At 28.3% G+C, this 12,673-nt stretch overlaps 2 protein-coding genes across 2 annotated transcripts; one reads left to right on the plus strand and one right to left on the minus strand.

The window, feature by feature from the left end:
- Positions 1 to 1,798: 1,798 nt before the first annotated feature.
- Positions 1,799 to 5,036, minus strand: LOC126838974 (uncharacterized). The gene is made up of 4 exons (XM_050573815.1): positions 4,795 to 5,036; positions 4,539 to 4,716; positions 2,963 to 3,033; positions 1,799 to 2,024 (listed from the first exon to the last, which is right to left on the minus strand). Exons 1-4 carry the CDS (start codon positions 4,924 to 4,926, stop codon positions 1,812 to 1,814), a joined length of 594 nt encoding a protein of 197 aa, XP_050429772.1. The 5' UTR covers positions 4,927 to 5,036; the 3' UTR covers positions 1,799 to 1,811.
- Positions 5,037 to 6,314: 1,278 nt separating this feature from the next.
- Positions 6,315 to 11,223, plus strand: LOC126838774 (calcium-binding protein LPS1-alpha-like). Its single transcript, XM_050573464.1, has 7 exons — positions 6,315 to 6,505; positions 8,881 to 8,991; positions 9,093 to 9,264; positions 9,355 to 9,431; positions 9,811 to 9,976; positions 10,144 to 10,377; positions 11,032 to 11,223. The coding sequence occupies exons 1-7, from the start codon at positions 6,416 to 6,418 to the stop codon at positions 11,076 to 11,078; spliced, it is 897 nt and encodes a 298-aa protein (XP_050429421.1). The 5' UTR covers positions 6,315 to 6,415; the 3' UTR covers positions 11,079 to 11,223.
- Positions 11,224 to 12,673: the final 1,450 nt, after the last annotated feature.

Raw genomic sequence — 12,673 nt, forward strand, 5'->3', positions numbered from 1 at the left:
ATTAATTAGCAAAACGGGTAAGATTTTAAACAGATTATCAGTGTATACTGTAGAGGAAAAATGAAGAAAAAGTTCGAGTAGATAGAGTGAAATCAGACTGTAAGAAAAATAGCGGACGAATTAAGCTAAAAAAAAGATAAATTAGGAGAAATTTTATTACAAAAGCTGTTCTGTTCTGTCAGTATAAAGAATTAATTTCTCCGTAGTGTGTTTATAAAATATTTATTATGGTGCTAGAGATAGGTAGGGAAACAAGTTCCTAAAGAATAAAGAGCATAGGGCTCAACCGCTGCGTATATCCGAGTTTAAAATGTTCTTCCCGAAATTAAAACTGGAGCGTTTGTCTGCATTCGGCCACTATCCATTTTTTCCAATTAATAACAGCTTGTCTAACTTTATTGGGTATTTTTTTTATACTTAACCACGGTAACTAATAACCCGCTTGGCCGTATTTTTCATATTATATTGAGTCTGCACTCTATTAACATTTTAGAATAGGTAGTTATCATAGAATGTCGTTAATGATTGTCTATCGTTGTGAAATATTATTTCCTGAATAATAATTTTTTTTTTTTTAAACGCCAATCACTCACGCGGTACCATTCTTCTTAGTAAGATTTAATTTGTATTATTTTGACCATTTGGTTATTTTAATCATCTTGTAAACCTAAATGAGCTGTATGTTGTGGCGGTGAGCAATTATGATTAAATTTTATAATCGTACTAGTTGACATGTCGCTGATTAATATGATTTATTTATTTATTATGTAATTCGTATGTCATGAATAACAAACACACATTTGTTGAAATTTAAAATTTAATAGTGTATTATTACGTATTATGTGTTTGTTATTCATGTCATACGAAATAAATGAATTAAGTAATATGATAACTTGACAATTAGCTATATTTACAATAATTAAAAATATGCAAGTAGGTATTGAAAAATCGTCGTACTAAACATTTATTGTATAATATGTGGTACTTTTACTGTAGTTAGAATAAAATGAAATAAACCTGACTGCAGTAAATATGTTAATTAATGATAACGACAGTGGTTAACAATAGATGAATGTGATGTCATTAAACACGAGTTTCGATACGTTATACAGGGTGTTCATTAAGTCTGGAAACTTATATTTAATACCGATAGGTATTCTGTCTGTTTTCGATTTTAAAAGTTCTTGCCTTTTTTACATAAAAACTAAGTTATGCAATTTATTTTTAGAAACTACTTTTTTTTTTTAAACACTATTTTTGTAAATTTGTAGGAAAATAAAAACTGTACAAGTTTTATAATTTACATAAGTATAAATAGTAAATAAAAATTGCAATTTTTTTTTCTCAAATAAATTTGTTTAATTGGGACTTTGCGGCAGAAGACGGTATTAACTATGGTAATCAACGGACCTAGGTAAGCTATTCAAATTAATATTAAAGCAGACGAGTGTTAGATAATTTCAAGTTGATATAAAACCATGGGATTGTGGTAATTTCCACAGATCTCGTTGTGGACAATCTTTCACAATAAATGTAAATGATATAAGGGTATCATGGGTATGTTAAAAGATTAAAAAAATATGTCTTTTCGTTATTGAAATTGTCCATTTATAGTTAGTAAATTACAGAAATTACATAATAATGTTATCATAATATACAATTAAATATTTAACAATATCTAACCATTTATATTTAATACGATAGAGACCTTTAAATTTGAAACAATAACAATTTTTTTTTAACGTGAATGTTTTTATGATTAAGCGATTAAGAATCGTGTATTAGCTAATAATAGTAATTAGTACTACAAATTATGGGTTCTTATTCCCAACGCTCATATTGACAACAGCATTAGAACCTTCCTTATGTAAATCTCCATAAAAAACATGACCATATGAATTATCATAGTTTAGAGTGTCAACGAGATGATCGACTTCTTCGTCAGAGTCCATTGACCAGTTTTTTTGCTTCTTTCGGCGTAACTGTACATTTTCTGAATTCGTTGTACTTAATGGAATTGTTTTCTAAAATTAGATAAGTTTTATTATTTTTAACCGGTTAAATTTGTATAGCTCTTATTCAAATAAGACTGCGTTTATTACTGTCAACATTGTTTTTTTTTTTGGAAATTTTTCTATTCTAAGACGGATAGCCATTCATTTTTTGTGATTTTTTTAATTTTTGTCAATGTCAATATTGTTAAAAATGTTTGTCATTTCGTTATTGAATTTTTAAAAATAGATCAACGAGGATATTGTACTACTTGTTGACGTTACTAACAAGTAAAAATAAATGATCGTGTTTCTATAATTTCCTATTAAATCAGGAGCTCCTCAAGGTGGCCATATCTCACCACTACTCTTAGTTCTATTTATTAATGACATTAAATACACTATTAAATGGGCTTAAGTTAGCTTATTTGCTGGTGACTTAAAACTTTATATGCAGATTCAATCTGTTTATGATTGCTTGAATCTTTATATATTGCTGCCTTTGTGAACTGGTGTACAATAAAAATCTCTTAATGTAAACAAAAGTCAATCATCTCTTTTTCGCGTATTTGCAAACCTATTCATTTTGAATATAAAATCATGAATTCAATACTTCCTAGCGTATACTCCAGGAAATTATACTTAGGTGTAATTTTATATAGTAATTTAACCTATAACAATCACATGCAATCTTTAATTTTTAAAGCAACCCGTGTTCTTGGCTTTATTTTCCGCTATACTACTGAATTTACTAGTTTGTACTGATACTCTAAGCTTTTGGGCGTTTATAAATAAATAAATAATTAATGAATTCAAAAAATCCAGTACAGTGAAGTTGGGACATTATAATTTATCATTTAACTTATTATGGGTTAACTAAATTTATACATTGATACAGTTTGTGCAAAATGGATATAGTAAAATATTGTACCACCTACGCATGAATATAAAATTGTAATTCATTATAATACCTCTAGTTTTTGAGATTTGTTATACTCGTTTAACAGGATCAATAACTCTTCAAAGCTAATCTTCTTATTTCCTGTTTAATACATACATAAACAAGTATAAGATATTAATTCAAACCTGGGAATTTACGCGTTAAATCAACTTTAAAGACAAGTTTAAAGTGAAACAGATGAGATGAATTGAATTTTTTCAAGTCAACTTTAGGCAGTGTTGGGCATTTTTTATTCAAATAACGAATAATAATTATCTAATATATTTTAATGATCTCTTTATTTGATACTATTTAGATGATTATTCGAATATTTTTTTTTTCGACTAATCTAAATAATGCCCAACTCTTGACTTTAGGTAATAGTAACATTTATAATTGGAAAATTTAAGGAAAGCACTATGGCCTTACCAGTTAAATAAATCGCTAAATACAGAAAGGGCACTTACAAAAATCACTTAATTGCATAATCATATACTTAACACATACATTATATACTTAATTGCATGATATGTATACTATATATTGTATAATTCATGTGTACTAAATTCCGAAAAAAATTATGAAAAATTTCGTTAATTCAGATTGTAATCTGGACAAAAAATTATATTGTAGTATTGTAAACTTGGTGAAAGGTGATTACAGTTTATTGTGAAATGCATGGTGGTATTTTTAACTGATAACATTTAATTATTTTTAAGTAAACGAATCGCTAAATACAGAATGGGCACATGTCCAGATTTTAAATTTTCAAGACAAAAACCTTAATATTTTTGGAAAAAAATTGAATTACAAATTTCATTTTACTAATGTGTTTTATTTTTAAATTAACAAATGGACACATTAACTGCCTTGCATTACTTTCTAGGTTAAATTTTTATGTTCCTTGTCGTATGACTCGTCAGTTGGATACTTTTTATGTGCTGCTGTTCCAGCGCTCAAACTATTGTCGCGATGCCCCTTTAAATCGAATGATGCGACTAGTAAATAAAAATAATATTGATTTATTTGGTAAAAATTCGTTAGAAGCTTTTGTTATTATTTTAAATAATCTAATTGTGTAAATATTGTTTATCTTTATCTAATAATCTGTGTTGTTGAAATCCATTTTATTTGTCAGCTGTTATGTAACTGTATACTTTTATTTTTGTGTAAATTCTATGTTTATGTGCCTATTCTTCTTATATTTGTAATTGGGTAATAACCCGTTTAAAAATACAATAAATTAATAAATTAAATAATATAGCATTAGACATTATATACATGTTTCTACAATTATTTAAAGACAATTTATAGTAATTTGATGCATAAATGGCTTATGTTCATGACCTTAAAACCCTTAAGGTAAAACCCTTGAGTTTTATAATACGTTAATAACGTAAATACGTAAATAATTGTAGAAATAAGTATATTTTGTTGTTCTATTATTAATATAACATGAAAAGTATAATTAAATATTATTCAGAAAAATTATTTATTAAGTTTTTTGTCTTCTGAAAAATTTAAAAATCTGGACACGTGTCCTTTCTGTATTTAGCGGTTTGCCTACATTATTTGTTAAAAAATGTAATTTATTTATTTTCTTTTACCCTGGCTCATGTAATCATTTACAAATTGTTTGAATTTTTCTAAATTCTCATTTTTGTCTTGCGAACAGCTGAAAACTTCTTCTAGTTGTTCTATTGTAATTTTAGCGGTTTTATCGGGTTGTTGATTGTCGAAAATGGGTTGGAATAACTTACTTATTTCGTCTGCCGTTAAATAGTCCTTAAAACAGAAAGGTAAATATTGAAATAAGTACGAGTAAAAGGTGCTAGTATCATGCACTAATATTGTCATCCTTACCGAATATTTATGGTTTGTGGTGTCGAACAGATTGTCGTGGACGATGTGTTTTACCGGCTGAGTCACTGTTAGCATAACACAGTAAATCATACATGTTGAAAGTGTTAGTATTAAACTCACATTATTTTTCATTTTTAATGCAGCTATACTTTTATAACACTTAACAATTAACTTGAATTATTTAGAAATTCGCAATTCGTTGTAGTATTTTTTTTTTTCAAAACCATACGTTCAAAACAATATTTGAATACTCGTGTATAATATGAATGCATACTCAATAATATGGCCTTACTAAAGTTTAATAAAAACAACAATTTGTTATTGACACATTCTGTTTTTTAGTTACGGATATGTTAGCATATTATATTTGTATCGATTTGGATTTTGTAAACATTAAACGAGGTGTTTATGCTGTTGATCTTTACGGAAAACCACATAGTTGACTTCCATTGTTTTGACTCTTTACTCACATACTAGTATGGTTCAGTTTTTGTAGGTCAAATGGAATAAAATATAATACACTAAAGAGGAAAAATAGGCAAAATACAAATAACAAGCAAATTACAATTTTGCTTACTCAATAAAACACTTTTGAAATACTTAGTAGCTAGTTTAATAAAATTTTCAATCAGTAAATTAGTTTTAAAAAAAAAAATGTTTTAATTTCGAGTTCATGCTAGATTATTTTTCAATAAAAAAAATGTACCGTTCTATTTGTCATCAGAATCGTGATGTAAGCTTAATGAGCCTTGAAGGCCCAGCGCTGCCATCATGAGATATGGTTAGACAAATTTGCTATCCGTCTTCAGTCCATTACTCCCTTTATCGTTCTATTTGTAATAGAATAAAAAAATGTCAAATGAATAGAGTTTTAATAGTGTGGATTGGTTGTTTGTAGCATGGGCTTAAGCGTGCGTTTTCCTACAATGTGTCATCTTCGCTTTCATTAAATCTATTTTACCACTTTAATACCATTGTTAGAAAAATAGTTTTCGCTTAACTTTTTGTTCAATTATTAAGCAACGACCTCGACGTTATGACTATCTACGAATATTTCAATTGAATACCTATTTCTCGCTCTAGCGACGATTTAATGCTTTTGAGGAAAGAAAATAAGTTTAAATTAAACTTATAAGTGTGCTATTCTTTAAGATAATGGATGCATATTATTTTGACATACCAATCTCATATTGACAACATGAGAATAAACAGAAATAAATCACTAGCCCACCCAGACATGTAGTAATATATAATAAATAAGATATTCTGTATTCAGTATTGCAAATTATGAATTATGTAATTGTACGAGAATGAAAATACTCAAAATACTCTTGAAAGTATTTATGCCTCAAAATTAAATTGTGTTGGCAATGCTTAGAAAATATACCATATATGTATTGGCACGTAGTTAAAAATGATACCGTTTAAAATGAAATACGTCATTCTGATAAACACAATTTGCACATTTTTTTTTATCTTACAAATATTTGTACATATGCTTATGATTTTTGGTTTATATTGTAAAGTTAGGAAGATCTTAAGTTTAATATGAATAACATAAAGTAGACTTAAAAAATACACATAAAGCAGTAAACAGCTATACAATTTTTCATTCGAAAAAATGTATTTTCAATTTGTTGTTATTTTCAGTTTAGTAAACTATGTACAATTAGATATGACCAACGCAGAAGAAAATAAGACGTCTAGAGAGGTAAATAATATTCTTAACTTTATATCAGTTAGTTATTTGTTGCGTTGATATATTGATTACTGTAGGTAAACGCTACGGCGCGGCATTGATAAAGTTCTTCTCTATACAATGCGAATATCTTTCACACAAAGTAGGTATTTCGTATTAGCTTAAAATTTAAAATACATGGTCGAGTCGTTCTGTCGAAGCATCAGATTTTCTCCGAGCAAACTCCTTTGAAGATAAATTTGTATCAACCACTCCTTTGGGAGACAACGTTGGAAAAACAGAATACAAGAGTAACGTTTGCGAGTCTGTTAATCCAACTTGGTATTTCTTGTCCACACATCTACTGTCAGTACTGGCCTCACATACTTGTCCAGCGCAAAGCAGTTTTGACGGAAAGAAATTGCAATTAATCCTACAGAAATGACTGTGACAAAAAATGCCAACCAATAAAGTATCCTCATTACTGTATTAATCAGTGGCGTGCGCAGGAATTTTGTATGGGGGGGGGATGCCATAGGCTAGTACAACGATTAACGAAAATGTATTTCAATCTTTATTATAATAACAAAAAAATATTCGCAACAGTATTTATTACTGTTTGCTATTGAACTGATAATATTAAGAATTATGCATACTTTTAAAGAATTATTAAATATTTGTGTTTACTAAGTATTACGAATATTTATGAATAATAACACTAAACATAAAAAATATATACTAAACTATTTAGTAGGTAACTAACAAAACTATAGCTTTAATCGAGACGGAAATTCATTCTCCTGGCTTTTACAGAAAACTCATTTATAACCTGTTCTGAAGTTATTGGAATATCTCGATGAATATTCATTAATACCAACCCATTTAATGTTGACTGCCCAGTTGTATTTCTTATGTATGTTTTCAAACGTTTAAGTGTAGAAAAAGAGCGTTCACTGGTTGCTGTGGTTACTGGAAGTGTAATCAGGATTTTTAGAAGTTTGTTGATGCATGGAAAAATTGTGTTATCACATTTACAAAACAATCGCACAATATTTGTAGATATACTCATCGATTTGCACTTGTTTTGCCATAAATACATTTCTCCTATTATTTGCATTTCACTGCAGTCTAAGTCAACTTTGTAAGTTTCAATAAGTAACTTAAAGTCATTATCTGTTTCTGAATGAACTTTATCCTGGAAGAAGACAGCAAAAACATTGCAAATAACTCTCGATGTTTTAAATAGTCTATTCTACATTAATTTTCTGATTTCCACCAACTTTATATGTATGTACTATAACCACGGTCCACGGGTAGAGTGTAATTGTCGTTACTGGTTAGTGGTTAATGTTTGTGGTATCGCTTATCAGTTATCACTACAGAGCACATATTTGCGATGATAAATTTTGTTTTCAATGTGTATGTATAAATACATATTATTTTGAATTTAATAAACTTAAATGTTAATTTCATGTTGATGAACTGTCATGTTTAAAATATAAAAAAAAGTCCCATGGGGGGGGATATATCCCCCATCATCCCCTCCCCCCTGTATACGCCACTGGTATTAATAAGTAAACACTATAGTTCAAGCTCTGAATCAATATTTTGAAAAGAATTGCCTACTACTTTACTCTTTTGTTATGGGCAGTGTCCTCTTAAAGACATGTTACGATCAACCCTAATAGTATTCTTCCCAATACTCAAAATTTAATTTTCAACATATTATATCTTTTTTAATGCTGTTATCGATTTTTGTATTTATACTATCTACACATAGGTATGCATCGCATCGTTTATTTGAAAATTATTTTATCACTTTTAGTTATAATATTCTCTGGGTAGGAGTGTGGCGGAGTGAGATAAGGCGGCAGTGTATCAACGCACAGTCACCGGTTCAAACCACGGCCACTGGTGGTTTGTTCCTCCGGGCGGGCAACTGTCTGGGGGAGAAATGGCCACTCACAACTCACACTGAGGCCAACTTGTCAGGTAGCGTTAGGTCGGCACCAGACCCAAAAATGCCAATCAACCGTTTAAGCCCGGAGGAAAAATGCCAAATACATAACCCGTGACCTCCCCGGTCCAATATGCTGCGTCCCCATTATGCCCCGATCCCCTTGTACTGACTTTTTATTTTAATCTTTAGTCAAAAATGTATCCTAAGATATAATGTTTTAAAGTATGTATAATATCTACTATGTGATATGGTGTCATACATACTCACTAGTAATGTTTTTTTGCTAACCACAAGGTTTAGGATGACGTTCGTAAAGAGTGATTTTGGCATAAGAGTCATTTAGGCTGGGTTTAGATTAAATACATTTGTTTATTATTTTGCTAATATCCGTGAAATTTTTTCTATTACTATAAATTAAAATGATGGTTATTTATATTTTAAATTGTAGAACGATACTGTGGCTAAAACACTGTCTGATAGTCAAGATCTGATAAAAACTGTCATGGGTCAATTGTATCAACCGAAAATTGACGTTGACATTTTGCGCAAATCAATTGAGGTTGGTTCGACTTTGATATTAACATTTTAAATTGGCATATATATCTTAACTCGCATAACAATTTATTAGTTTTTTTTATGTTATGGTTTTTGGTCTCACAGGATTCTAAGCTAACCAATAAAGAAATTGAGGAGCTTGAAATTGCATTCAAAAAACACACAACACAAGACAACGATAATATAACCGCAGAACAATTCCTAACTGTTATTAATTCTCAGGGTGTAACATGGACATTGGACGAATGCAAAAATTATTTTAAAGCTTATAATATTGGTAGATGATAAAATAAATATCGGCTAACGATAATAATATGCAACCAAGTAAACAATTTTGAACATCTAATGAGTTTTTTTTAATTCGCAGAAAATGAAACAATTAATTACGAACAGTTTATTGGTATGATAAAACGTCTTCATAAAATATACCTTACACCATTAGAGGTAATTTTTTCAGTTTAGATTAAACTTAACATTTTTCAAGGATTAACTTTCACAGTTCCGTGTATTTTCTTCTTCAATTTTTCATTTTAAGCCGATACACTTCATTCGTCAGGTGTTTTTTTATGTTATAGGGAAATTATTATAATAAAAATCGGTTAACCAATCAGTTTTTTTGTCAGTTTATGGTTTTGACTTTACGTGTATAATCTTCTCCCTGTTGAGAGATTTAAAACTGGCATAAAATGCAAAAACTGGGTTAAAAAAAAAATGTGTGCATAAGTTCTGCTAGTTTTTTATTTTTGTATTGTATTGTAACTTACGAATTGATTGATTGTAAAACGTTGATGTTGTATTTTTTTACTTTAACGGTCATTAATAGGCAATGACAGTGGAAGATATCGAATGGTTAAATATTTTCAAAATATACGACCTGGATAGAGACGGTGAAATAAGTGCAAAAGAGATGTACACAGTATTGAATTCAAACAACAGATCGTGTAAAATGGAATGCATCACATCACTTATTGATTTACACGATTTCGATAGTAATATTTACCATTTCAATTTTAAATCGCAGATATTAATTATGAAAATTACAATATATAGAATACAATTACCCATTAATCGTTTATCATACATGTATATTTGTTATTTAAAAATACATATGTTAACAAAAAATAAAATAAAATTATAATGCGACCTTTTTTTTTAGAAAACGGTTCACTTAATATTGAAGAGTTTCGATATTTTAATATGATTAAGGGAAACGCAAAAGATCATTACAAACAAATGTTCAATATTATTGACGAAGACAAAAACGGATTGATTAGTAAAAATGAGCTATCCCGTTTTTTAACACTTCATCACTTTGGGATGAGTCAGGATGCTATAGTAAATCTCACGAGATGGACTGACGAAGATGATGACGGCCAAATTAATATGAACGGTACATTATCTAAACGACTATAATATATTTCTTTATGATTATCCTAATAACTATCTAGAAACCGATATGCCAATTGATAAAAATGCAATTATTTTTTTTTTATAATCATCAACTTGGAAAGAACTACAACACATATGTTTTAAGACAACTAAATACATTTTTTCTCTTTTCATAAGTAGGTACAAAATTATTAAAATATCTCATTTTTCCCTTTGTTTCAAATAATTTGTCTTAGTTTTGCTAATATTGGTCCGAATATGTAATAAAAAAAATCTAGAGCAAAATTTACAATTAATAACTTAATAATTTTTGCATAATACTCTTTTTGATGTTTATGTCTCTGACGAGAAGTTCTGATAACATTTGCCTGAAAATATGTATTCGTATACTTACCCCAGGAAGACAATATTTTTGTTTGGACATTTTTTTTGGCTTTTTATACTATGTAACTAATATAAGGAAATATATTTTTAAGAACAAGTTTGTCAAAATTGATGTACTATCATTTTCTATTATAATGCCACAACATTTTATAATAATACAAATTTAATAAGCATAAAATTGTAAAATATGTTTATTATTTTTTTAATTGTATTTATTATAAGGAGATTTTTAACTTTTTATAAAAACTTAATTCCAGTATTTTTATTTCAGAGTTCTTTAATTATAATAATATCAAAGACACTACCGAGGAACATTAGATGATGTAGTATTGACTTATATCTACATAATAATAATTAAAATTATATAACACTTATGATAAAAATAAAATAAAAAAATTATATATAACCTATAACTATGTATGATACACCATAAAAAAGATTTAAAATAATAACAACTCTAAATAATAAAAATAAACTATGTATGTCAAAATAATTATAAATTCTGAATAAACCATTAGAATAAATACTTGTGTATTTTTGTAAAAATTAAGTACATTGTATTTATGTGCTAATTAGTAGCCATTACCTATGTCTAGTCTGGACTTTTGTGATCATTAATACAGCATTTGACTTAATATAATATATATTTGAAAAGAACTGTATAATATTATGTTAAAACCCCACTCTAAACCTACTATCAGTAATTTTTAGATTTTAAGTACTTAAGGGTTTTTGTTTGTCAACGTTTATTGGTACAGCTACAGGGTTAACGTAAGACGCTCATTTTCAAATAATAATTACAATTTTATAGTTTTTTTCTTTTTGGAATCATTTTAGTTGAAGCTATTTTACAATATTAAGCAATATTCAATAATTTTTGGTTAACTCTAGAATTTTAAATTGGAAAACATTAGCCTAGAGGCACTAGCGGAAGAAACAACATCGTAACCAGCACGTAACACAGCTCTGAAGATGAAAGGCTTCCGAAACGTTGACGAAGCCGATTTGTAAATATACATTTTGTAGGTATAACTAAAAACGATGTAAGTATTTTATTTCTAGAGTTCCATCGACTTTCGAAACTTAAAAGGTAACGTATATACATTACTACATTTTTTTTTAAATATAATTAATGTAGACCAAATGTTAAGAGACTGTACAAAAATATCGTTGTTATTACGAGCAACAGGCAAACAATTTAATATTGCTTATGATGTGAAAACCCTAATCAAAATAATCGATACGCTGAAAAAACAAAATGGAAGAGTAAAACTATCGAAGATTTTAATAAACCAATTCGTAATGGCGAAATCCTTAATGACACAGTTACTCGCAGACGTACAGGAATTGCCTCTTCATTTAATGCCAGAATTTGATCCATTTCAAAAAATGATTACAACGGATGGCATACAAGAAAAAGAAGAAAAAGGAAAGGATAAAATAGAAACGAATTAATTTACTAAATAATAGATATTTTAGAGATGTACGATAATCAAATTGGACACACTTAAAAAAAGAAATATCAAACATAAAAAATTGAAATAAATATGTTATATGTATTCATAATATTACTATTGTTTATGTACATTTTGTTACCATGAAATTTGGCTTAAAAAAGGCTTAGCTCATACTAAGTAACTTTTCAAACATATGGTCATTACATTTAATTATTTTGTAAAATAATGCATGAGTTTGCTATAGTGCTATAAATAAACATAACTTTTAAAACAATGATTGCATAAATTAAGTATTTGTATAATATTAACATAATTAAATGATTGTGTATACTGTATATAATAAAAAATCTAGCTCGTTTTGAACAGGAATCAATAACTTTTCAGCTTAGAAAATAGCATCGCAGCTGTAACATCTCGTTATACGATATAATTATATAGTGAACTTTGAACTTTTTC

This window comes from Adelges cooleyi, unplaced genomic scaffold, assembly GCF_023614345.1.
Source record: "Adelges cooleyi isolate 19-005CV unplaced genomic scaffold, UGA_ACOO_1.1 ACOO_flye_CR_arks_rails_tigmint_CR_PRNA_30, whole genome shotgun sequence".
Taxonomy (NCBI): domain Eukaryota; kingdom Metazoa; phylum Arthropoda; class Insecta; order Hemiptera; family Adelgidae; genus Adelges; species Adelges cooleyi.